Genomic DNA, 22,053 nt, shown 5'->3' with positions numbered 1-22,053 from the left:
GACACTTGGTGTCGTGCAGGCACCTGGAGGGGACAGCTTGTCCCAGCCATCTGCTGACCCCCATGTCCCCCCCTTGATCTCTCCCATACCCCAACATCCTCCCATTGCCCCCCATTATTCCCCCATCACCACCCAGCTTCCCTCCATCACCCCCAACATCCCCCTATCCCCCCTTTATTCCCCCCATCACCCCCAACATGCCCCCATCACCACCCAGCATCCCCCCATCACTCCCAACATCCCCCCATTGCCCCCCATTACCCCACCATCACCCCCAACGTGTCCCCATTATCCCCAACGTTGCCTCACTTTCCCCACACGTGCCCCAGCTCCGAGAAGCTGATGGGGAAGGGGGGGTGACCCCATGTGCCCTGTCCCCTGGTCACCCCGGTGCCCAGGCTCGTGCTCACCCTTGGCCCCATGCAGCTCCACGCTCCTGCGGACGGGGGGACCAGAGGCATTGAAGCGCACCTCGCAGAGCCCCCCGGTGCCCCCGGCGATGCCCGCGGGGCTGATGAGCAGCTCTGTGCTGCCCCCCAGCCCCAGCACCTGCTGGGGTCGGGGCCCCCCTGGCCAGGAGACGAGGACGGGGCCGCTGGCGTTGCCCACGGCACAGACCAGGCCGGGGGGGTCTGAAGGGGAGCCGTGGGGCGCCAGCACCCGCACCCAGCTCTGGGCGCTCCAGCTGTCTGCACAGACGAGAGCAGGGGCTCGGTGGGCTGCGATGTGGGCAGGGACCCCGCGTGCCCCTGGGGACCCCTCCTAGTGACACGAGGGGCATAGGGGGCTCCGTGCAATGGGGAGAAACGGGGGATCCCCATCTAACAAGGGAGGGCTCAGGGGTACAAGTTGGAGTCCCCCCACCCGCCACCCCCAGCCAGCAGCCCCCCTACCTCCCACGATCAGCGTGGTTCCGTTGCCAAACTTCAGCCTGGAGTTGATGTAGTAGGCGCAGAGGTAGAGGCCGGTGTGGCTGGTGCGTGCAGCAGCGATGTGCAGCACGGCGCGTCCCTTCGTGTACTTGCAGGAAAATCCATCCTGAACCTCCTGGCTGCAGTTGAGGATCAGCTGGGGCCGCTCCCCATGGACACGCCGGTACCAGAACACGTTGAGTTTGCCATCGAGCCCCTCGCCCAGAATGCAGGTGATCTCCACCGGTGTGCTGGGCTCCATGAAGAGGACGGGCTGGGGCTGGTGTAGATCGAGTGGCACTGCTGGTGCTGTAAGGACCGACCGGGGGCTCATTCAATGACGGCTCTCCAAGACCAGCCTGTGCTCCAAACGCCCAGAGATTGCTCAGAAAGCGACAGGAGCCCCTCTCCCCAGCGCCTGCCCCGATGCTCACCCAGCCACAGCAGCTGAAGCCCCGTGGCCAGCAGCGCCTTCGTGCAGGAGAAACCCAGGGGTGCCATCGGCGTGCTCGTCCCAGTCCTTCTGCAGAGTGGCCGAGTGCGCTGGGACCTGTGGATGCACGAAGTGTGGGGTCCTGGCAGCGATGTCCCCCAGCTGTGAGGACACGGTGTCCCCACGAAGGACGCGGTGTCCCCACGGGGAATGCGTCCTCCCCACTCGCCGCTGCCGGCTGCTGTGGGGTGCTTTGCCGGGTGCAGAGCTCGTGTCAGCTTGCTGCACGGACCCACATCCGGCAGGAAAATTTGGCTTTTAACCATTTCTTCAATGCTCAGGGCTGCAGGTGGCTCCTCAAAGGCCCCGTGACGCCCTCGGGTGCCCACCCCCAAATTCTCGACATGAAAGAAGAAGCCAGCCCCAGCGCTGGGCACTCCAAACCACAGCGCACCGTGCCGCCGCTCTTGCTTTGGGGAAACCGCAGCACAGAGGCTGGGGAGCTGCCTCGGGGTGGGGGTGGCTGCACCCCCAGGCGCGGCCCCCCCAGCCATCCTCACGTCAGCCGAAGTGACCTTACCGGTGACGTTCAAAGGGCCGCGGACCGAAGGCGAGAGGCAACTCTGGTCCCCCAGCCCTGCCCTGCTTTCCTGTTGTGGTTCGGCAACCGTGGCTCTTTGCTACCCCAGCGCCCAACTTTGGCGACAAAAACCTTCAGACCCAATGGTTTGCTGGCAGCGGCGTGGGGGGGCAGGGGTTCCGTGCGAACAAACAGCAGAGAGGTGACAAAATCAACAAGGCGAGGCTGACCGCAGCGCTCCTCGGCTCCGGCAGCTCCGCACGCAGCCTGCAGCTGCTGCAACGAGGCCGAGCCTCCACGAGCAGCCTTTGCTCCTCCAGCTCCGAGAGACACCCAGAGGCACCTCGCCGCCCTCCCCGGTGCTCGTCGTGCTCCTCTCCAGAGCAGACCCGTGCACGTGGCACGGCCTCGTGAGATTTGCTGCAGGGGATGATGCCCGGGGCTCCTCGGGGTGAGGCGCAGGCAGGCAAAGCACGGCAGGACCCCCCCGCTGCAATGAGGAACTGCAATTAAATTGCAGTCCGCAAACAGGAGCCCATCAAGCTCCGTCCCCTCGCCTTGTGCCGTGTCGAAGCCTTTTGCAGGAGCCGAGAGGCGACCGAGGAGCGTGGGCAGCCCCAGGCGGAGATGTGCAGCCTGCCCGGGGTTCTCCTGCTCCTCCTGACAGGTACGTCCCGTCCCGTCCCGCTGCACCAATGCTCCAGCCTTGCTTTCTGCTACGCTAAACCCGCTTGGGATCGTCCGCAGTGGCTTAAGACCAACCTGAGCCGGTGGGCAGAGGGAGGGGAGGCAGCTGCGGGGCTTAGGCTCGTCAGAGGTTTGCTGAAAGAGTTTCCCTGAAGCATTTTCAATGCAATCTCTTCAAAAGCCTGAGCGCGGCGGCTGTGGAAAACCCACCCCGGGGTGCTGCTGCCACTCTGAGAGGCAGGAATCACCTTTGGCATGCCCAAACACAGCGGGCTTCTCAGACTCTGTGCTGGGCGCTGATCCAGCCCTGACTTTTTTCGCCTGCAAACCTTGTGTGCTGTGGAGGAAGCACAGACGAACCGTCGGCACCTGAGCGCACATGGCCCCGGCACTGCTGGCTGCCTCCCCTGTGTTCTGTGCTGTGTATTTTGTGGGGGTGATGCTCTGCCTCGGGGCTGAGAAAGCCAAATCAATGTGGCACGCCAGTTTTGCATGAAACTGCCTCAAACCCCGCTCGTTTGGATCCAGAAGGCAACAACCGAAAGCGCGAGGGTGACCCCATGGCACTGCCTGCTGCGCTCAGACCCGCTTCCCCTGTGCAGGAGCCGCCTCTGTGGAGGAGCCACAGATCCAGCAGAGCCCGGCACAGCTCTGGCTGTCCCCTGGGGCGACGGCCGAGCTGAACTGCAGCATCTCGGGCAGCACAGACCGTGCCAGTTGGTACCGGGAGAAGCCGGACGGAAGCTTGGAATGGATTTACTGGAGCGCAGCGGCCTCGAAACCAAACGGGAAATACTCAGGGATGATGAGAGCATGGGGTATTTTCTCCTTGAGTATCAGCAATGTGCAGCGTGAGGACTCTGGGTATTATTACTGCACCTCCTCCGTGTTGCACTCCCAGTTTGGGAACGGGACCAGGCTCCTCGTCACAGGTGAGCGTGGCAGCGTGTGGCGGTGCTGGGGACATCCCTGGGGACATCCCTGGGGACACTGGGTTTTCCCCCTCACTTTCAGATGCCTCCGAGCCCAAGCTCTCCATCCTGGTGCCCGTGGATGCGGAGGAGCCCTCGGACTTTGTCTCCCTGCTGTGCCACCTCCCTGGCTCCTGGAACCTCACCTGGGTCTCAGGCAAGCACTGGGACAGGGCCATGAATTGCACGGCCACGGAGCGCGGCACGGGCAGGATCGTCAGCGAGACCATCGGCACGGGTGAGCTCGAGCAGCCTCCCCCTGGGCACCGCAGGCTTTGCTCTGTGCTTGGTCTGTGCTTGCAGGGACTCCAAGCCCGCTTCTTCCAGCCTTAAATCCCTTTTTCCCCGACTCCCTGGGCTGAAAGGCTGCAAACGCTGCCCTGGCCCCATCTCCCTGCACCGCTCCCTTTCCCCGTGTGACTGCGGCTGCGTTTGGGCGCTCGCCCGGCGCCAGCCCCGTGCCCCGTCGGCAACGTCTCCTTGTCCTCCCCTCCCTCCCTGCAGCAGGATGCTTCCTGTGGCTGCTGGCCTTCGTGCCGCCCGGCGCCGCCGTCCTCGCCTTGATGTGGTGGGCAGCCCGGCTGCGCCGAAGGCCGGCCCGCGCGGTGCTGAGACGGGGCCCGGAGGTGAGCTGCTTCCCCAGCCCCCGGCACGAGGCTGGGGGCACGGCAGGAGGAAGGAGCTCCCAAGCAGCCCGGCCGGGGGCTTTGGCGCGGGCAAAGCATCCCCTGCAGCTGCAGGCGCAGCCCCAAGCGCGCGGCTTCTCGCTCTCTCTTGCAGCCCGAGTGCGAGTACGCGGCGCTGGGGCACTGAGAAGCCCTTTCCCTGCGCCCGCCCTGCCAGAAGCCGCTCACGCCTGCGGTCTGCGAGCAGCGAAAACAAGAGAGGAAAGGGAAAGTGGTGGGATCCTGCGCTCTGCTGCATTTCCCTGCTGGGCTGCATGGCAGAGGGGGAGGAGGAACGCGGAGAGCGCTGCAGGAAGCTCGATGGCCATGAGGAATCCCATGCAGATAATAAAATTCATGATATGCAACCGAGGTCTCCGCTTCTTTGGGATTGCTCCCTGTGCTACCCCGTGTGACAGCCACGGGGAGCTGCTGTTAAACAGGGCAAAAAAAAAGTCCCTTTACACCTCGAGCCTTAAGCACAGCCCTGTTTTAGCCCCTCCTCTCTGCATTTCGCTTCCTGAATGGCCACCCCACAACGTGCAGCAGCTCTGAGGATGCTCCCCGTGCTCTCAGCACTTTCCCTGTCTGTGGCCACGCACACGACCCCGTGCTGGGGCAGCCATCCCGGCTCCCCTGGCTTTAGGGTTTACCACAACCTCCCCTTCCCCTCCACACGCGTGCTGTTGCTCCTGTGGCTGGGACACGAACCCCAAGGGGAAACCACCGAGTGACGGGGCCAAAACTTGTGGTGCCCTGCAACGTTTAATGCCTTCTTTGCCTCCATCTTCAAACACTCATGATGGGCTTTGGGACCCAGGGTGCCCTGAGCTGGAGGACCATGATGGTGGGAACGATCAGATCCCAACCGACCCTGAACGTGTGCGGGATTTGCTGCTCCACCTGGATCTGTACAAGCCCATGGGTTCCGGATGGGTCCTCAGAGAGCTGGCAGACATCGTGGCAGGACTGCGGGCTCACCTTGAGATTAGATATCAGGAGAAACTTCTGGTCTCAAAGAGTGCTCAGGCACCAGCATGGCCTGCCCAGGGACGTGGTGGAGTCACCATCCCTGGAGGGCTTTAAAAGCCGTTTAGATGTAGAGCTCAGGGATATGGTTTAGTGGAGACTGTTAGCGTTAGGTCAGAGGTTGGACTCGATGATTTTGAGGCCCCTTCAACCTAGAAATTCTGTGATTCTGTGATTCTGTGATTCTGTGATTCTGTGATTCTGTGAGTGCAGGATTCTCAGTGCTGTGTGCAGCTCTGGGCCCCTCAGTACACGAAGGCCATGAAAGTGTTGGAGAGTGTCCAGAGGAGGGCGACCAAGATGGGGAAGGGCCTAGAGGGGAAGGCGTGTGGGGAGCGGCTGAGGGCACTGGGCCTGTTCAGGCTGGAGAAGAGGAAGCTGAGGGGGGACCTCGTGGCGGCCTACAGCTTGCTGGCGAAGGGAGTGGAGGGGCAGGCGCCGCCCTGTTCTCCTAAATGCCCAGTGCCAGCACCCGTGGGTGCCGTGGGGAGCAGGCCTGGGGCTTCCCCCCCAGCCCCAGGCAGCAGTAGCGGCGTTTCTTGCAGGGGGCGTTGAGTTTTGAGTTTAGTCTCAGTTTCCTCCCCATTTGAGGTTCAGCCCCATTATTTACACCTCCTTTGAGCTTCAATCTCTTTATTATCTCCATGTTTGAGGTTCTACCCCAAGATTTACTCCTCATTTTAGTTTCAATCTCTTTATTAACACCACATTTCAGGTCCTCTCCCGTCATTCAGTGCTCCTTCGAGCCCCCTCCTCGGAGGTTCGGTCCCTTGGAGGTTCGGTCTCGTTCCTTCCTCCCCGCTGTCCCGGCGGCCGGGGCAGCCGCAGCCTCCCGGGGCTGCACGGCGCCGCCACCGAGGCCTTGGGGCCCAGCCCCGTGGGTCACGGCGCTGCCCTCGCTGGGGTGGCGAAGCGGAGCTGGGCATACGTCAGCTCTCCCTGCGGGCACCAACGCCATCAGAGCGGCCCCAAGACCAGCCCCCAACCCTTATGGGGCTGGGCCTGTCCCCGTTATCGCCACCGCCCCGTGTGGGGACTCCCGGGGGCCGCAGGGCCTCACCTGCTGGTGCTGGGGTGCAGGAGGGTTCGGGGCTCTGGGCTGGAGTCCTGGCGGGGACAGAGACGTGTCCCCAGCATGGGGACAGAGGGGAATTGGGGATGGGATGGGGGAGCGGGTGCAGGGCAGCAGGGGAAAAAAGGGGATACAGGGGGGTCCATCACCCCCAGCCCCTGCTCGGCTCCTTACCCGTCCGCGCGCGGAGGAGGCAGCGGACGCCGAGGCTGAGGCCGAGCAGCAGCAGCGCCCCGGCTGCGGCCATGGCCATGACACTTGGTGTCGTGCAGGCACCTGGGGGGGGCCACTTGTCCCAGCCATCTGCTGACCCCCATGTCCCCCCCTTGACCTCTCCCATACCCCAACATGCTCCCATTGCCCCCCATTATTCCCCCATCGCCACCCAGCTTCCCCCCATCAACACCCAGCTTCCCCCCATCGCCCCCAACATCCCCCCATTGTCCCCCATTATCCCGCTATCGCCCCCAACATGCCCCCATCACCACCCAGCATCCCCCCATCGCCCCCAACATCTCTCCATTGCCCCCCATTGTCCCACCATCACCCCCAACGTGTCCCCATTACCCCCAACATTGCCTCACTTTCCCCACACGTTCCCCAGCTCTGAGAAGCTGCTGGGGAAGGGGGGGTGACCCCATGTGCCCTGTCCCCTGGTCACCCCGGTGCCCAGGCTCGTGCTCACCCTTGGCCCCGTGCAGCTCCACGCTCCTGCGGACGGGGGGACCGGAGGCATTGAAGCGCACCTCGCAGAGCCCCCCGGTGCCCCCGGCGATGCCCGCGGGGCTGATGAGCAGCTCTGTGCTGCCCCCCAGCCCCAGCACCTGCTGGGGTCGGGGCCCCCCCGGCCAGGAGACGAGGACGGGGCCGCTGGCGTTGCCCACGGCACAGACCAGGCCGGGGGGGTCTGAAGGGGAGCCGTGGGGCGCCAGCACCCGCACCCAGCTCTGGGCCCTCCAGCTGTCTGCACAGACAAGAGCAGGGGCTCGGTGGGCTGAGATGTGGGCAGGGACCCCGCGTCTCCCTGGGGACCCTTGGCATAGTGACATGAGGGGCATAGGGGGCCCCGTGCAATGGGGAGAAACAGGGGATCCCCATCTAACAAGGGAGGGCTCAGGGGTACAATATGGGACCCCCACCTACCACCTCCAGCCCAGCAGCCCCCCTACCTCCCACAACCAGAGCAGTGCCGTTGCCGAAGAGCAGCCTGGAGACAGAGAAGAAGGCGCAGAGGTAGAGGCCGGTGTGGTCAGGGCGGGCGGCAGCGATGTGTAGCACGGCACGTTGCCTCGTGTACTCGCAGGAAAATTCCCCCTGAACCTTCTGGGTGCAGTTGAGGATCAGCCGGGGCCGCTCCCCATGGACACGCCAGTACCAGAGTGTGTTGTGTTTGCCATCAAACTCGTCGTCCGGAATGCAGCTGATGTTCACCGAATCCCCTGGCTTTCCAAAGAGGACAGGCTGGGGCTGCTGCAGCACCAGAGGCACTGCCGGTGCTGCAGGGACCAACCAGGGACTCATTCAGTGCCTGCTGTCCAAGCCCAGCAGGTGCTCCCACCGCACAGAGGGAGCTCAGAAAGGAAGAGGAGCCCCTCTCCCCAGCGCCTGCCCCGATGCTCACCCAGCCACAGCAGCAGCAGCCCCGTGGCCAGCAGCGCCTTCGTGCAGGAGAAACCCAGGGGTGCCATCGGCGTGCTCATCCCAGTCCTTCTGCAGAGTGGCCGAGTGCACCGGGTCCTGTGGATGCATGAAGTGTGGGGCCCCAGCATTGATCTCTCCCAGCCGTGAGGACGCGGTGTCCCCATGGAGGACGCGGTGTCCCCAGGAAGGACGCGGTGTCCCCACGGGGAATGCGTCCTCCCCACTTGCCGCTGCCGGCAGCTGTGGGGTGCATTGCCGGGTGCAGAGCTCTTGTCAGCTTGCTGCACGGACCCACATCCGGCAGGAAAATTTGGCTTTTAACCTTTTCTGCAATGCTCAGGGCTGCAGGTGGCTCCTCAAAGGCCCCGCGACGCCCTCAGGTGCCCACCCCCAAATTTTTGAGACAAAGGAAGAAGCCAGCCCCAGCGCTGGGCACTCCAAACCACAGCGCACCGTGCCGCCGCTCTTGCTTTGGGGAAACCGCAGCGCAGAGGCTGGGGAGCTGCCTCGGGGCGGGGGTGGCTGCACCCCCAGGCGCGGCCCCCCCAGCCATCCTCACGTCAGCCGAATTGACCTTACCGGTGACGTTCAAAGGGCCGCGGACCGAAGGCGAGAGGCAACTCTGGTCCCCCAGCCCTGCCCTGCTTTCCTGTTGTGGTTCGGCAACCGTGGCTCTTTGCTACCCCAGCGCCCAACTTTGGCGACAAAAACCTTCAGACCCAATGGTTTGCTGGCAGCGGCGTGGGGGGGCAGGGGTTCCGTGCGAACAAACAGCAGAGAGGTGACAAAATCAACAAGGTGAGGCTGACCGCAGCGCTCCTCGGCTCCGGCAGCTCCGCACGCAGCCTCCAGCTGCTGCAACGAGGCCGAGCCTCCACGAGCAGCCTTTGCTCCTCCAGCTCCGAGAGACACCCAGAGGCACCTCGCCGCCCTCCCCAGTGCTCGTCGTGCTCCTCTCCAGAGCAGACCCGTGCACGTGGCATGGCCTCATGATATTTGCTGCAGGGGACGATGCCCGGGGCTCCTCGGGGTGAGGCGCAGGCAGGCAAAGCGCAGCAGGACCCCCCCGCTGCAATTAGGAGCTGTAATTAAATTGCAGTCCGCAAGCAGGAGCCCATCAAGCTCCGTCCCCTCGCCTTGTGCGGTGTCGAAGCCTTTTGCAGGAGCCGAGAGGCGACCGAGGAGCGTGGGCAGCCCCAGGCGGAGATGTGCAGCCTGCCCGGGGTTCTCCTGCTCCTCCTGACAGGTACGTCCCGTCCCGTCCCGCTGCACCAATGCTCCAGCCTTGCTTTCTGCTACGCTAAACCCGCTTGGGGTAAACCCCAGGGTGCTGCTGCCTCGCTGTGGAATGCCAATTTTGCACCAAACTGCCCTAAACCACACCGGTTTGGAGCAAGAAGCCAACAGCCTGAAGCATGAGGGTGACCCATGGCACTGCCTGCTGCGCTCAGACCCGCTTGCCCTGTGCAGGAGCCGCCTCTGCGAAGGAGCCGTGGATCCAGGAGAGCCCGGCACAGCTCTGGCTGTCCCCTGGGGCGACGGCCGAGCTGAGCTGCAGCATCTCAGGCAGCCCAGAGCGTGCCAATTGGTACAGGGAGAAGCCAGATGGCAGCTTGGAATGGATTTACGAGAGCATAGCGGCCTCGAAACCAAAGGGGAAATACTCAGGGATGATGAGAGCAAGGGGTATTTTCCCCTTGAATATCAGCGATGTGCAGCGTGAGGACTCTGGGTATTATTACTGCACCTCCTCTGTGTCGCACTCCCAGTTTGGGAAGGGGACCAGGCTCCTCGTCACAGGTGAGCGCGGCAGCGTGTGGCGGTGCTGGGGACATCCCTGGAGACATCCCTGGGGACATCCCTGGGGACACTGGGTTTTCCCTCTCACTTTCAGATGCCTCCGAGCCCAAGCTCTCCATCCTGGTGCCCGTGGATGCAGAGGAGCCCTCGGACTTTGTCCCCCTGCTGTGCCACCTCCCTGGCTCCTGGAACCTCACCTGGGTCTCGGCCGAGCGCTGGGACGGGGCCATGAATTGCACGGCCATGGAGCACGGCACGGGCAGGATCGTCAGCGAGACCACCGGCACGGGTGAGCTCGAGCAGCCTCCCCCTGGGCACCGCGGGCTTTGCTCTGTGCTTGGTCTGTGCTTGCAGGGACTCCAAGCCCGCTTCTTCCAGCCTTAAATCCCTTTTTCCCCGTCTCCCTGGGCTGAAAGGCTGCAAACGCTGCCCTGGCCCCATCTCCCTGCACCGCTCCCTTTCCCCGTGTGACCGCGGCTGCGTTTGGGCGCTCGCCCGGCGCCAGCTCCGTGCCCCGTCGGCAACGTCTCCTTGTCCTCCCCTCCCTCCCTGCAGCAGGATGCTTCCTGTGGCTGCTGGCCTTCGTGCCGCCCGGCGCCGCCGTCCTCGCCTTGATGTGGTGGGCAGCCCGGCTGCGCCGAAGGCCGGCCCGCGCGGTGCTGAGACGGGGCCCGGAGGTGAGCTGCTTCCCCAGCCCCCGGCACGAGGCTGTGGGCACGGCAGGAGGAAGGAGCTCCCAAGCAGCCCGGCCGGGGGCTTTGGCGCGGGCAAAGCATCCCCTGCAGCTGCAGGCGCAGCCCCAAGCGCGCGGCTTCTCGCTCTCTCTTGCAGCCCGAGTGCGAGTACGCGGCGCTGGGGCACTGAGAAGCCCTTTCCCCGCGCCCGCCCTGCCAGAAGCCGCTCACGCCTGCGGTCTGCGAGCAGCGAAAACAAGAGAGGAAAGGGAAAGTGGTGGGATCCTGCGCTCTGCTGCATTTCCCTGCTGGGCTGCATGGCAGAGGGGGAGGAGGAACGCGGAGAGCGCTGCGGGAAGCTCGATGGCCATGAGGAATCCCATGCAGATAATAAAATTCATGATATGCAACCGGGGTCTCGGCTTCATTGGGATTGCTCCCTGTGCTACCCCGTGTGACAGCCACGGGGAGCTGCTGTTAAACAGGGCAAAAAAAAGTCCCTTTACACCTCGAGCCTTAAGCACAGCCCTGTTTTAGCCCCTCCTCTCTGCATTTTGCTTCCTGAAGGGTGACCCCACAACGTGCAGCGGCTCCGAGGATGCTCCCCGTGCTCTCAGCACCTTCCCTGTCTGTGCCCACGCACACGACCCCGTGCTGGGGCAGCCATCCCGGCTCCCCTGGCTTTAGGGTTTACCACAACCTCCCCTTCCCCTCCACACGCGTGCTGCTGCTCCTGTGGCTGGGACACGAACCCCAAGGGGAAACCACCGAGCGACGGGGCCAAAACTTGTGGTGCCCTGCAACGTTTTATGCCCTGTTTGCCTCCATCTTCAAGACTTATAATGGGCTTTGGGACCCAGGGTGCCCTGAGCTGGAGGACCATGATGGTGGGAATGATCAGATCCCAACCGACCCTGAACGTGTGCGGGATTTGCTGCTCCACCTGGATCCGTACGCGTCCATGGGTCCAGATGGGTTCATCCCAGGGTGCTCAGAGAGCTGGCAGACATCATGGCAGGACCTCTCTCAATTATTTCTCAATGGTCTTGGGAATCTGGAGAGCAGATCCGCACAGAGAGATCTTGGGGTTGTGGTTGGCAGCAAGCTGAATAGGAGCCAGCAGCATGCCCTGGCAGCCAGAAGGGCCAACAGTTCCCTGGTGTGGGCTCACCTTGAGATTAGATATCAGGAGAAACTTCTGGTCTCAAAGAGTGGTCAGGCACCAGCATGGCCTGCCCAGGGACGTGGTGGAGTCACCATCCCTGGAGGGCTTTAAAAGCCGTTTAGATGTAGAGCTCAGGGATATGGTTTAGTGGGGACTGTTAGCGTTAGGTCAGAGGTTGGACTCGATGACCCTATGGTCTCTTCCAACCTAGAAATTCTGTGATTCTGTGATTCTGTGACTGCAGGATTCTCAGCGCTGTGTGCAGCTCTGGGCCCCTCAGCATATGAAGGCCATGAAAGTGTTGGGGAGTGTCCAGAGGAGGGCGACCAAGATGGGGAAGGGCCTAGAGGGGAAGGCGTGTGGGGAGCGGCTGAGGGCACTGGGCCTGTTCAGGCTGGAGAAGAGGAAGCTGAGGGGGGACCTCATGGCGGCCTACAGCTTGCTGGCGAAGGGAGTGGAGGGGCAGGCGCCGCCCTGTTCTCCTAAATGCCCAGTGCCAGCACCCGTGGGTGCCGTGGGGAGCAGGCCTGGGGCTTCCCCCCCAGCCCCAGGCAGCAGTAGCGGCGTTTCTTGCAGGGGGCGTTGAGTGTTGAGTTTAGTCTCAGTTTCCTCCCCATTTGAGGTTCAACCCCATTATTTACACATCCTTTGAGCTTCAATCTCTTTATTATCTCCATGTTTGAGGTTCTACCCCACAATTTACTCCTCATCTTAGTTTCAATCTCTTTATTAACACCACATATGAGGTCTAATCCCTTTATTCATCCTCGTCTGAGGTTCACTCTCTATATTTACTCCTCAATTCAGTTTCAATACAATGCTTTATCCAATGTTTCAGTTTTAATCTCTTTATTAACGCCACATTTGAGGTCCAAGCCTGTCATTCACTGCTCCTTCGAGCCCCCTCGTTGTAGTTTCAGTCCCCGCTGTCCCGGCGGCCGGGGCAGCCGCAGCCTCCCGGGGCTGCACGGCGCCGCCACCGAGGCCTTGGGGCCCAGCCCCGTGGGTCACGGCGCTGCCCTCGCTGGGGTGGCGAAGCGGAGCTGGGCGTACGTCAGCTCTCCCTGCGGGCACCAACGCCATCAGAGCGGCCCCAAGACCAGCCCCCAACCCCAGTGGGGCTGGGCCTGTCCCCGTTATTGCCACCGCCCCATGTGGGGACTCCTGGGGCTCATAGGGCCTCACCTGCTGGTGCTGGGGTGCAGGAGGGTTCGGGGCTCTGGGCTGGAGTCCTGGCGGGGACAGAGACGTGTCCCCAGCATGGGGACGGAGGGGAATTGGGGATGGGATGGGGGAGTGGGGTGTAGGGCAGCAGGGGAAGAAAGGGGATACAGGGGGGTCCATCTCCCCCAGCCCCTGCTCGGCTCCTTACCCGTCCGTGCGCGAAGGAGGCAGCGGACGCCGAGGCTGAGGCCGAGCAGCAGCAGCGCCCCGGCTGCGGCCATGGCCACGACACTTGGTGTCGTGCAGGCACCTGGGGGGGGCCACTTGTCCCAGCCATCTGCTGACCCCCATGTCCCCCCCTTGATCTCTCCCATACCCCAACATCCTCCCATTGCCCCCCATTATTCCCCCATCACCACCCAGCATCCCCCCATCACTCCCAACATCCCCCTGTTGTCCCCCATTATCCCAACATCGCCCCCCAACAGCCCCCTTTACCCCCAACATTGCCTCACTTTCCCCACACGTGCCCCAGCTCCGAGGAACCCCCGGGAAGGGGGGGTGACCCCATGTGCCCTGTCCCCTGGTCACCCCGGTGCCCAGGCTCGTGCTCACCCTTGGCCCCGTGCAGCTCCACGCTCCTGCGGACGGGGGGACCGGAGGCATTGAAGCGCACCTCGCAGAGCCCCCCGGTGCCCCCGGCAATGCCCGCGGGGCTGATGAGCAGCTCTGTGCTGCCCCCCAGCCCCAGCACCTGCTGGGGTCGGGGCCCCCCCGGCCAGGAGACGAGGACGGGGCCGCTGGCGTTGCCCACGGCACAGACCAGGCCGGGGGGGTCTGAAGGGGAGCCGTGGGGCGCCAGCACCCGCACCCAGCTCTGGGCCCTCCAGCTGTCTGCACAGACGAGAGCAGGGGCTCGGTGGGCTGCGATGTGGGCAGGGACCCCACATCCCCCTGGGGACCCCTCCTAGTGACATGAGAGGCATGGGGGGGGTCCATGCAATGGGGAGAAATGGGGGATCCCCATCCGCTGTAGGGACATGGGTGTGGACTGTGCAATGGGGAGACTTGGGGGGTTTCCCATCTAACAAGGGAGGGCTCAGGGGTACAAGTTGGGGTCCCCCCACCACCCCTAGCCCAGCAGCCCCCCTACCTCCCACGATCAGCGCGGTGCCATTGCCGAAGAGCAGCTTGGATCCGGAGATGCAGGCACAGAGGTAGAGGCCGATATGGTCGGGGCGGGCGGCAGCGATGTGCAGCACAGCGCGTCCCTTCGTGTACTCGCAGGAAAATTCCCCCTGAGCCTCTTGGAAGCAGCTGTGGATCAGCCGGGGCCACTCCCCACGGACACGCTGGTACCAGAGTGTGTGTTTGCCATCAAGTGTCTCGTCCATAACGCAGGTGATGTTCACTGAATCCCCTGGCTCCACGAACAGGACGGGCTGGGGCTGGTGCACTTCCAGCAATGTTGCCGGTGCTGCAGGGACGGACTAGTTGCTCATTGACTGCCTGCTTCCCAAGCCCAGCCTGTGCTCCCATCTCCCGGGGGCCGCTGTCCCCAGCGCCTGCCCCGATGCTCACCCAGCCACAGCAGCAGCAGCCCCGTGGCCAGCAGCGCCTTCGTGCAGGAGAAACCCAGGGGTGCCATTGGCGTGCTTGTCCCAGTCCTTCTGCAGAGTGGCCGAGTGCACCGGGTCCTGTGGATGCCCAAAGTGTGGGGCCCCAGCATTGATCTCCCCCAGCCGTGAGGACGCGGTGTCCCCAGGAAGGACGCGGTGTCCCCACGGGGAATGCGTCCTCCCCACTTGCCGCTGCCGGCAGCTGTGGGGTGCATCGCCGGGTGCAGAGCTCTTGTCAGCTTGCTGCACGGACCCACATCCGGCAGGAAAATTTGGCTTTTAACCATTTCTTCAATGCTCAGGGCTGCAGGTGGCTCCTCAAAGGCCCCACGACACCCTCGGGTGCCCACCCCCAAATTCTCGACATGAAAGAAGAAGCCAGCCCCAGCGCTGGGCACTCCAAACCACAGCGCACCGTGCCGCCGCTCTTGCTTTGGGGAAACCGCAGCGCAGAGGCTGGGGAGCTGCCTCGGGGCGGGGGTGGCTGCACCCCCAGGCGCGGCCCCCCCAGCCATCCTCACGTCAGCCGAAGTGACCTTACCGGTGACGTTCAAAGGGCCGCGGACCGAAGGCGAGAGGCAACTCTGGTCCCCCAGCCCTGCCCTGCTTTCCTGTTGTGGTTCGGCAACCGTGGCTCTTTGCTACCCCAGCGCCCAACTTTGGCGACAAAAACCTTCAGACCCAATGGTTTGCTGGCAGCGGCGTGGGGGGGCAGGGGTTCCGTGCGAACAAACAGCAGAGAGGTGACAAAATCAACAAGGCGAGGCTGACCGCAGCGCTCCTCGGCTCCGGCAGCTCCGCACGCAGCCTCCGGCTGCTGCAACGAGGCCGAGCCTCCACGAGCAGAGTTTGCTCCTCCAGCTCCGAAAGACACCCAGAGGCACCTCGCCACCCTCCGTGGTGCTCGTCGTGGTCCTCTCCAGAGCAGACCCGTGCACGTGGCACGGCCTCATGAGATTTGCTGCAGGGGACGATGCCCGGGGCTCCTCGGGGTGAGGCGCAGGCAGGCAAAGCGCAGCAGGACCCCCCCGCTGCAATGAGGAGCTGCAATTAAATTGCAGTCCGCAAGCAGGAGCCCATCAAGCTCCGTCCCCTCGCCTTGTGCGGTGTCGAAGCCTTTTGCAGGAGCCGAGAGGCGACCGAGGAGCGTGGGCAGCCCCAGGCGGAGATGTGCAGCCTGCCCGGGGTTCTCCTGCTCCTCCTGACAGGTACGTCCCGTCCCATCCTGCTGCACCAATGCTCCAGCCTTGCTTTCTGCTACGCTAAACCCGCTTGGGGTAAACCACGGGGTGCTGCTCCTCTCTGAGAGGCAGGACTTGCCCCCTGAATGCCAAAGCACAGCGGGCTTCTCAAACGCTGTGCTGGGCGCTGATCCAGCCCTGACTTTTTTCGCCTGCAAACCTCATGTGCTGTGCAGGAAGCACAGATGAACCCTCGGCACCTTAGCGCACATGGCCCCGGCACTGCTGGCTGCCTCCCCTGTGTTCTGTGCTGGGTATTTTGTGGGGGTGATGCTCTGCCTCGGGGCTGGCGAAGGCAAATCGCCATGGCACGCCAATTTTGCATGAAACCACCCCAAACCCCACTGGTTTGGAGCAAGAAGCTGAGAGTCAAAAGCACAAGGGTGACCCCATGGCGCTGCCTGCTGCGCTCAGACCCGCTTCCCCCGTGCAGGAGCCGCCTCTGCGGAGGAGCTGCAGATCCAGCAGAGCCCGGCACAGCTCTGGCTGTCCCCTGGGGCGACGGCTGAGCTGAGCTGCAACATCTCGGGCAGCCCACGGCGTGCCAATTGGTACAGGGAGAAGCCGGATGGCAGCTTGGAATGGATTTACTGGAGTGCAGCGGCCTCAACCCCAAAGGGTAGATACTCAGGGACGGTGAGAGCACCGGGTATTTTCTCCTTTACTATCAGCAATGTGCAGCGTGAGGACTCTGGGTATTATTACTGCACCTCCTCAGTGTTGCACTCCCAGTTTGGGAACGGGACCAGGCTCCTCGTCACAGGTGAGCGCGGCAGCGTGTGGCGGTGCTGGGGACATCCCTGGGGACATCCCTGGGGACACTGGGTTTTCCCCCTCACTTTCAGATGCCTCCGAGCCCAAGCTCTCCATCCTGGTGCCCGTGGATGCAGAGGAGCCCTCGGACTTCGTCTCCCTGCTGTGCCACCTCCCTGGCGCCTGGAACCTCACCTGGGTCTCGGCTGAGCATTGGGATGGGGCCATGAATTGCACGGCCACGGAGCGCGGCATGGGCAGGATCGTCAGCGAGACCATCGGCACGGGTGAGCTCGAGCAGCCTCCCCCTGGGCACCGCGGGCTTTGCTCTGTGCTTGGTCTGTGCTTGCGGGGACTCCAAGCCCGCTTCTTCCAGCCTTAAATCCCTTTTTCCCCGACTCCCTGGGCTGAAACGCTGCAAACGCTGCCCTGGCCCCATCTCCCTGCACCGCTCCCTTTCCCCGGCCGCCCCCGGCGCCAGCTCCGTGCCCCGTCGGCAACGTCTCCTTGTCCTCCCCTCCCTCCCTGCAGCAGGATGCTTCCTGTGGCTGCTGGCCTTCGTGCCGCCCGGCGCCGCCGTCCTCGCCTTGATGTGGTGGGCAGCCCGGCTGCGCCGAAGGCCGGCCCGCGCGGTGCTGAGACGGGGCCCGGAGGTGAGCTGCTTCCCCAGCCCCCGGCACGAGGCTGTGGGCACGGCAGGAGGAAGGAGCTCCCAAGCAGCCCGGCCGGGGGCTTTGGCGCGGGCAAAGCATCCCCTGCAGCTGCAGGCGCAGCCCCAAGCGCGCGGCTTCTCGCTCTCTCTTGCAGCCCGAGTGCGAGTACGCGGCGCTGGGGCACTGAGAAGCCCTTTCCCCGCGCCCGCCCTGCCAGAAGCCGCTCACGCCTGCGGTCTGCGAGCAGCGAAAACAAGAGAGGAAAGGGAAAGTGGTGGGATCCTGCGCTCTGCTGCATTTCCCTGCTGGGCTGCATGGCAGAGGGGGAGGAGGAACGCTGAGAGCGCTGCGGGAAGCTCGATAGCCATGAGGGATCCCATGCAGATAATAAAATTATTATATGCAACCGAGGTCTCTCAGCTTCATTGGGATCGCTCCTTGTGCTACCCCGTGTGACAGCCACGGGGAGCTGCTGTTAAACAGGGCAAACAAAAAGTCCCTTTACACTTCGAGCCTTAAGCACAGCCCTGTTTTAGCCCCTCCTCTCTGCATTTTGCTTCCTGAAGGGCGACCTTGCACCGTGTGCCGGCTCCGAGGATGCTCCCCGTGCTCTCGGCACCTTCCCTGTCCGTGGCTGTGTGCATAACCCTGTGCTGGGGCATCCCGGCTCCCCTGGCTTTAGGGTTTACCACAACCTCCCCTTCCCCTCCACACGCGTGCTGCTGCTCCTGTGGCTGGGACACGAACCCCAAGGGGAAACCACCGAGCGACAGGGCCAAAACTTGTGGTGCCCTGCAACGTTTAATGCCCTGTTTGCCTCCATCTTCAAACACTTATGATGGGCTTCGGGACCCAGGGTGCCCTGAGCTGGAGGACCATGATGGTGGGAATGATCAGATCCCAACCGACCCTGAACGTGTGCGGGATTTGCTGCTCCACCTGGATCCGTACGTGTCCATGGGTCCGGATGGGTTCATCCCAGGGTGCTCAGAGAGCTGGCAGACATCGTGGCAGGACTGCGGGCTCACCTTGAGATTAGATATCAGGAGAAACTTCTGGTCTCAAAGAGTGATCAGGCACCAGCATGGCCTGCCCAGGGACGTGGTGGAGTCACCATCCCTGGAGGGCTTTAAAAGCCGTTTAGATGTAGAGCTCAGGGATATGGTTTAGTGGGGACTGTTAGCGTTAGGTCAGAGCTTGGACTCGATGACCTTGAGGTCTCTTCCAACCTAGAAATTCTGTGATTCTGTGATTCTGTGATTCTGTGAGTGCAGGATTCTCAGCGCTGTGTGCAGCTCTGGGCCCCTCAGTACACGAAGGGCATGAAAGTGTTGGAGAGTGTCCAGAGGAGGGCGACCAAGATGGGGAAGGGCCTAGAGGGGAAGGCGTGTGGGGAGCGGCTGAGGGCACTGGGCCTGTTCAGGCTGGAGAAGAGGAAGCTGAGGGGGGACCTCATGGCGGCCTACAGCTTGCTGGCGAAGGGAGTGGAGGGGCAGGCGCCGCCCTGTTCTCCTAAAGGCCCAGTGCCAGCACCCGTGGGTGCCGTGGGGAGCAGGCCTGGGGCTTCCCCCCCAGCCCCAGGCAGCAGTAGCGGCGTTTCTTGCAGGGGGCGTTGACTTTTGGGTTTAGTCTCGGTTTCCTGCTCATCTGAGGTTCAACCCCATTATTTACACCTCCTTTGAGCTTCAATCTCTTTATTATCTCCATGTTTGAGGTTCAACCCCATGATTTACCCCTCATTTTAGTTTCAATCTCTTTATTAACGCCACATTTGAGGTCCTCTCCCGTCATTCGCTGCTCCTTCGAGCTCCCTCCTTGGAGGTTCAGTCCCGTTCCTTCCTCCCCGCTGTCCCGGCGGCCGGGGCAGCCGCAGCCTCCCGGGGCTGCACGGCGCCGCCACCGAGGCCTTGGGGCCCAGCCCCGTGGGTCACGGCGCTGCCCTCGCTGGGGTGGCGAAGCGGAGCTGGGCATACGTCAGCTCTCCCTGCGGGCACCAACGCCATCAGAGCGGCCCCAACCCTGGCCCCAAGCCCAGTGGGGCTCTCCTGGGCCGTCCACTGGTGCCCGATGGCCATGCGAAGCCGTGTGGGCAGTGCTCCTGGTATGGCCACCATCCCGTATGGGGACCCCGGGGGGGCCGCAGGGCCTCACCTGCTGCTGCTGGGCTTGCAGGAGGGTCTTGAGCTCTGGGCCGGAGTCCTGGCGGGGACAGAGACGTGTCCCCAGCATGGGGACGGAGGGGAATTGGGGATGGGATGGGATGGGGGAGCGGGGTGCAGGGCAGCAGAGGATATCAGGGGGCAGGGTGGTCCATCACCCCCAGCCCCTGCTCGGCTCCTTACCCCTCCATGCACGAAGGAGGCAGCAGACGCTGAGAATGAGGCCGAGCAGCAGCAGTGCCCTGGGTATGGCCATGGCCACGGCACTTGGTGTCGTGCAGGCACCTGCGGGGGACGGCATGTCCCAGCCATCTTCTCACACCCATGTCCCCCCCTTGATCTCTCCCATACCCCAACATCCTCCCATTGCCCCCCATTATTCCCCCATCACCCCCCAGCATCCCCCCATCACGCCATTATTCCCCCATCGCCCCCAACATCCCCCCGTTGTCCCCCATTATCCCACCATCTCCCCCCAACATCCCCCATTATCCCCAACATTGCCTCACTTTCCCCACACGTGCCCCAGCTGCGAGGAACCCCCAGGAAGGGGGGGTGACCCCATGTGCCCTGTCCCCTGGTCACCCCGGTGCCCAGGCTCGTGCTCACCCTTGGCCCCGTGCAGCTCCACGCTCCTGCGGACGGGGGGACCGGAGGCATTGAAGCGCACCTCGCAGAGCCCCCCGGTGCCCCCGGCCATGCCCGCGGGGCTGATGAGCAGCTCTGTGCTGCCCCCCAGCCCCAGCACCTGCTGGGGTCGGGGCCCCCCCGGCCAGGAGACGAGGACGGGGCCGCTGGCGTTGCCCACGGCACAGACCAGGCCGGGGGGGTCTGAAGGGGAGCCGTGGGGCGCCAGCACCCGCACCCAGCTCTGGGCCCTCCAGCTGTCTGCACAGACGAGAGCAGGGGCTCGGTGGGCTGCGATGTGGGCAGGGACCCCGCGTCTTCCTGGGGACCCCTCCTAGTGACACGAGGGGCATTGGGGGGTGTCCATGCAATGGCAAGAAACGGGGGTCCCATCCGCTGTAGGGACATGGGTGCAGACTGTGCAAAGTGGAGACTTGGGGACAGTATGGGAGGGGACCATCCACTGGGGAGTCACCGGGGTTCCCCATCGAACAAGAGAGGGCTCAGGGAGACAAGTTGGGGTCCCCCCACCCGCCACCCCCAGCCAGCAGTCCCCCTACCTCCCACGATCAGCACGGTGCCGTTGCCAAACTTCAGCCTGGAGTTGATGTAGTAGGCGCAGAGGTAGAGGCTGGTGTGGTCGGGGCGGGCAGCAGCGAGGTGCAGCACGGCGCGTCCCTTCGTGTACTCGCAGGAAAATCCGTCCTGAGCCTCCTGGACACAGCTGAGGATCAGCCGGGGCCGCTCCCCACGGACACGCCGGTACCAGAACACGTTGCCTTTGCCATCTTGCGTCTCGTCCAGAATGCAGCTGATGGCCACCGGAGTGCTGGGCTCCACGAGCAGGAAGGGCTGGGGCTGGTGCACTGCCAGCAACGCTGCCGGTGCTGCAGGGACCGACCGGGGGCTCATTGACTGCCTGCTCTCCTAGCTCAGCCTGTGCTCCCATCTCCCGGGGGCCGCTCTCCCCAGCCCCTGCCCCGATGCTCACCCAGCCACAGCAGCAGCAGCCCCGTGGCCAGCAGCGCCTCCGTGCAGGAGAAACCCAGGGGAGCCATCGGCGTGCTCGTCCCAGTCCTTCTGCAGAGTGGCCGAGTACACCGGGTCCTGTGGATGCACGAAGTGTGGGGCCCCAGCATTGATCTCCCCCAGCCGTGAGGACGCGGTGTCCCCACGAAGGACGCGGTGTCCCCACGGGGAATGCGTCCTCCCCACGCGCCGCTGCCGGCAGCTGTGGGGTGCATCGCCGGGTGCACAGCTCGTGTCAGCTTGCTGCACGGACCCACATCCGGCAGGAAAATTTGGCTTTTAACCATTTCTGCGACACACAGGCTCGCAGGCAGCCCCTCGAGGGCCCCACGACGCCCTCGGGTGCCCACCCCCAAATTCTCGACATGAAAGAAGAAGCCAGCCCCAGCGCTGGGCACTCCAAACCACAGCGCACCGTGCCGCCGCTCTTGCTTTGGGGAAACCGCAGCGCAGAGGCTGGGGAGCTGCCTCGGGGCGGGGGTGGCTGCACCCCCAGGCGCGGCCCCCCCAGCCATCCTCACGTCAGCCGAAGTGACCTTACCGGTGACGTTCAAAGGGCCGCGGACCGAAGGCGAGAGGCAACTCTGGTCCCCCAGCCCTGCCCTGCTTTCCTGTTGTGGTTCGGCAACCGTGGCTCTTTGCTACCCCAGCGCCCAACTTTGGCGACAAAAACCTTCCGAGCCAACGGTTTGCTGGCAGCGGCGTGGGGGGGCAGGGGTTCCGTGCGAACAAACAGCAGAGAGGTGACAAAATCAACAAGGCGAGGCTGACCGCAGCGCTCCTCGGCTCCGGCAGCTCCGCACGCAGCCTGCAGCTGCTGCAACGAGGCCGAGCCTCCACGAGCAGCCTTTGCTCCTCCAGCTCCGAGAGACACCAGAGGCACCTCGCCGCCCTCCCCAGTACTCGTCGTGCTCCTCTCCAGAGCAGACCTGTGTCTCCACGCATCCCCGCGAGATTTGCTGCAGCCTGAAGGCCACAAGTAGCCGCGGTGCCGAGCTGCGAGAAAGGAAGAAGAAGGGGACGATGTCCGGGGCTCCTTGGGGCAAGGCGCAGGCAGGCAAAGCGCAGCAGGACCCCCCCGCTGCAATTAGGAGCTGCAATTAAATTGCAGTCCGCGAGCAGGAGCCCATCGAGCTCCGTCCCCTCGCCAGGCATCGCCTCCCCTTCCCTCTGTGCCTCC

The 22,053-nt window shown here is 63.8% G+C and overlaps 7 protein-coding genes across 15 annotated transcripts; 3 read left to right on the top strand and 4 right to left on the bottom strand.

Moving 5' to 3' along the window:
* Positions 1–288: 288 nt before the first annotated feature.
* Positions 289–2,240, bottom strand: LOC119713071 (uncharacterized). Its single transcript, XM_072027847.1, has 4 exons — positions 1,925–2,240; positions 1,346–1,461; positions 894–1,220; positions 289–689 (listed from the first exon to the last, which is right to left on the bottom strand). Exons 2-4 carry the CDS (start codon positions 1,410–1,412, stop codon positions 289–291), a joined length of 795 nt encoding a protein of 264 aa, XP_071883948.1. The 5' UTR covers positions 1,413–1,461; positions 1,925–2,240.
* Positions 2,241–2,458: 218 nt separating this feature from the next.
* Positions 2,459–4,615, top strand: LOC119713798 (M1-specific T cell receptor beta chain-like). Its single transcript, XM_038167879.2, has 5 exons — positions 2,459–2,591; positions 3,214–3,543; positions 3,626–3,820; positions 4,087–4,208; positions 4,363–4,615. The coding sequence occupies exons 1-5, from the start codon at positions 2,552–2,554 to the stop codon at positions 4,393–4,395; spliced, it is 720 nt and encodes a 239-aa protein (XP_038023807.2). The 5' UTR covers positions 2,459–2,551; the 3' UTR covers positions 4,396–4,615.
* A 923-nt stretch (positions 4,616–5,538) lies between these two features.
* On the bottom strand, positions 5,539–8,920 carry LOC139999542 (uncharacterized). 3 transcript variants are annotated; one of them, XM_072028049.1, is made up of 6 exons: positions 7,970–8,920; positions 7,518–7,844; positions 7,034–7,312; positions 6,523–6,651; positions 6,337–6,383; positions 5,539–6,215 (listed from the first exon to the last, which is right to left on the bottom strand). In XM_072028049.1, exons 1-6 carry the CDS (start codon positions 8,151–8,153, stop codon positions 6,159–6,161), a joined length of 1,023 nt encoding a protein of 340 aa, XP_071884150.1. In that variant the 5' UTR covers positions 8,154–8,920; the 3' UTR covers positions 5,539–6,158. The 3 variants fall into 3 exon arrangements, with proteins under 3 accessions (XP_071884150.1, XP_071884149.1, XP_071884151.1); XM_072028048.1 differs by lacking the exon at positions 5,539–6,215 and having other exon boundaries at positions 6,231–6,383; XM_072028050.1 differs by lacking the exon at positions 5,539–6,215 and having other exon boundaries at positions 6,231–6,383; positions 6,523–6,624.
* A 181-nt stretch (positions 8,921–9,101) lies between these two features.
* Positions 9,102–11,764, top strand: LOC139999541 (M1-specific T cell receptor beta chain-like). 3 transcript variants are annotated; one of them, XM_072028045.1, is made up of 4 exons: positions 9,102–9,235; positions 9,460–9,789; positions 9,884–10,078; positions 10,345–11,764. In XM_072028045.1, exons 1-4 carry the CDS (start codon positions 9,196–9,198, stop codon positions 10,998–11,000), a joined length of 1,221 nt encoding a protein of 406 aa, XP_071884146.1. In that variant the 5' UTR covers positions 9,102–9,195; the 3' UTR covers positions 11,001–11,764. The 3 variants fall into 3 exon arrangements, with proteins under 3 accessions (XP_071884146.1, XP_071884147.1, XP_071884145.1); XM_072028046.1 differs by lacking the exon at positions 9,102–9,235 and having other exon boundaries at positions 9,375–9,789; positions 10,345–10,466; positions 10,621–10,792; XM_072028044.1 differs by lacking the exon at positions 9,102–9,235 and having other exon boundaries at positions 9,375–9,789.
* Positions 11,765–12,417: 653 nt separating this feature from the next.
* On the bottom strand, positions 12,418–15,360 carry LOC139998640 (uncharacterized). Of its 3 annotated transcripts, none has more exons than XM_072028116.1 (6): positions 14,374–15,360; positions 13,946–14,269; positions 13,408–13,686; positions 13,001–13,129; positions 12,814–12,860; positions 12,418–12,692 (listed from the first exon to the last, which is right to left on the bottom strand). In XM_072028116.1, exons 1-6 carry the CDS (start codon positions 14,924–14,926, stop codon positions 12,636–12,638), a joined length of 1,389 nt encoding a protein of 462 aa, XP_071884217.1. In that variant the 5' UTR covers positions 14,927–15,360; the 3' UTR covers positions 12,418–12,635. The 3 variants fall into 3 exon arrangements, with proteins under 3 accessions (XP_071884217.1, XP_071884218.1, XP_071884219.1); XM_072028117.1 differs by having other exon boundaries at positions 13,001–13,102; XM_072028118.1 differs by lacking the exon at positions 14,374–15,360 and having other exon boundaries at positions 13,946–14,353.
* A 125-nt stretch (positions 15,361–15,485) lies between these two features.
* Positions 15,486–17,691, top strand: LOC139998578 (M1-specific T cell receptor beta chain-like). 3 transcript variants are annotated; one of them, XM_072028121.1, is made up of 5 exons: positions 15,486–15,619; positions 16,086–16,415; positions 16,498–16,692; positions 16,937–17,058; positions 17,213–17,691. In XM_072028121.1, the coding sequence occupies exons 1-5, from the start codon at positions 15,580–15,582 to the stop codon at positions 17,243–17,245; spliced, it is 720 nt and encodes a 239-aa protein (XP_071884222.1). In that variant the 5' UTR covers positions 15,486–15,579; the 3' UTR covers positions 17,246–17,691. The 3 variants fall into 3 exon arrangements, with proteins under 3 accessions (XP_071884222.1, XP_071884221.1, XP_071884220.1); XM_072028120.1 differs by lacking the exon at positions 16,937–17,058; XM_072028119.1 differs by having other exon boundaries at positions 16,937–17,691.
* A 756-nt stretch (positions 17,692–18,447) lies between these two features.
* Positions 18,448–22,028, bottom strand: LOC139999560 (uncharacterized). The gene is made up of 7 exons (XM_072028115.1): positions 21,415–22,028; positions 20,836–20,951; positions 20,405–20,731; positions 19,827–20,105; positions 19,401–19,502; positions 19,210–19,257; positions 18,448–19,042 (listed from the first exon to the last, which is right to left on the bottom strand). The coding sequence occupies exons 1-7, from the start codon at positions 22,026–22,028 to the stop codon at positions 18,882–18,884; spliced, it is 1,647 nt and encodes a 548-aa protein (XP_071884216.1). The 3' UTR covers positions 18,448–18,881.
* Between the last annotated feature and the right edge of the window lie 25 nt (positions 22,029–22,053).

The sequence above is a fragment of the Anas platyrhynchos genome, chromosome 26 (genome assembly GCF_047663525.1).
Source record: "Anas platyrhynchos isolate ZD024472 breed Pekin duck chromosome 26, IASCAAS_PekinDuck_T2T, whole genome shotgun sequence".
Lineage (NCBI taxonomy): Eukaryota > Metazoa > Chordata > Aves > Anseriformes > Anatidae > Anas > Anas platyrhynchos.
This window is presented reverse-complemented; position numbering and strand designations above follow the sequence as displayed.

Bases quoted from the DNA above. Each gene is read 5' to 3' on its own strand.
- LOC119713071 (XM_072027847.1), bottom strand. From the start codon at position 1,412: ATGGCACCCCTGGGTTTCTCCTGCACGAAGGCGCTGCTGGCCACGGGG. The intron at 1,221-1,345 runs GTGAGCATCGGG...CGGTCCTTACAG, and splicing joins GCTTCAGCTGCTGTGGCTGG to CACCAGCAGTGCCACTCGAT. The intron at 690-893 runs GTAGGGGGGCTG...TCGTCTGTGCAG, and splicing joins AACCACGCTGATCGTGGGAG to ACAGCTGGAGCGCCCAGAGC.
- LOC119713798 (XM_038167879.2), top strand. From the start codon at position 2,552: ATGTGCAGCCTGCCCGGGGTTCTCCTGCTCCTCCTGACAG. The intron at 2,592-3,213 runs GTACGTCCCGTC...TCCCCTGTGCAG, and splicing joins TCTCCTGCTCCTCCTGACAG to GAGCCGCCTCTGTGGAGGAG. The intron at 4,209-4,362 runs GTGAGCTGCTTC...TCTCTCTTGCAG, and splicing joins TGCTGAGACGGGGCCCGGAG to CCCGAGTGCGAGTACGCGGC.
- LOC139999542 (XM_072028048.1), bottom strand. From the start codon at position 8,153: ATGGGGACACCGCGTCCTCACGGCTGGGAGAGATCAATGCTGGGGCCC. The intron at 7,845-7,969 runs GTGAGCATCGGG...TGGTCCCTGCAG, and splicing joins GCTGCTGCTGCTGTGGCTGG to CACCGGCAGTGCCTCTGGTG. The intron at 6,384-6,522 runs GTAAGGAGCCGA...TGTCCCCGCCAG, and splicing joins CCTCCTCCGCGCGCGGACGG to GACTCCAGCCCAGAGCCCCG.
- LOC139999541 (XM_072028044.1), top strand. From the start codon at position 9,405: ATGAGGGTGACCCATGGCACTGCCTGCTGCGCTCAGACCCGCTTGCCC. The intron at 9,790-9,883 runs GTGAGCGCGGCA...TCTCACTTTCAG, and splicing joins GACCAGGCTCCTCGTCACAG to ATGCCTCCGAGCCCAAGCTC. The intron at 10,079-10,344 runs GTGAGCTCGAGC...CCCTCCCTGCAG, and splicing joins CAGCGAGACCACCGGCACGG to CAGGATGCTTCCTGTGGCTG.
- LOC139998640 (XM_072028116.1), bottom strand. From the start codon at position 14,926: ATGGCTGGGGGGGCCGCGCCTGGGGGTGCAGCCACCCCCGCCCCGAGG. The intron at 13,130-13,407 runs GTGAGCACGAGC...GGGGGTCAGCAG, and splicing joins GGAGCTGCACGGGGCCAAGG to ATGGCTGGGACAAGTGGCCC. The intron at 12,861-13,000 runs GTAAGGAGCCGA...TGTCCCCGCCAG, and splicing joins CCTCCTTCGCGCACGGACGG to GACTCCAGCCCAGAGCCCCG.
- LOC139998578 (XM_072028119.1), top strand. From the start codon at position 15,580: ATGTGCAGCCTGCCCGGGGTTCTCCTGCTCCTCCTGACAG. The intron at 16,416-16,497 runs GTGAGCGCGGCA...CCTCACTTTCAG, and splicing joins GACCAGGCTCCTCGTCACAG to ATGCCTCCGAGCCCAAGCTC. The intron at 16,693-16,936 runs GTGAGCTCGAGC...CCCTCCCTGCAG, and splicing joins CAGCGAGACCATCGGCACGG to CAGGATGCTTCCTGTGGCTG.
- LOC139999560 (XM_072028115.1), bottom strand. From the start codon at position 22,028: ATGCCTGGCGAGGGGACGGAGCTCGATGGGCTCCTGCTCGCGGACTGC. The intron at 19,503-19,826 runs GTGAGCACGAGC...CGTCCCCCGCAG, and splicing joins GGAGCTGCACGGGGCCAAGG to GTGCCTGCACGACACCAAGT. The intron at 19,043-19,209 runs GTGAGGCCCTGC...TGGTGCCCGCAG, and splicing joins TGCAAGCCCAGCAGCAGCAG to GGAGAGCTGACGTATGCCCA.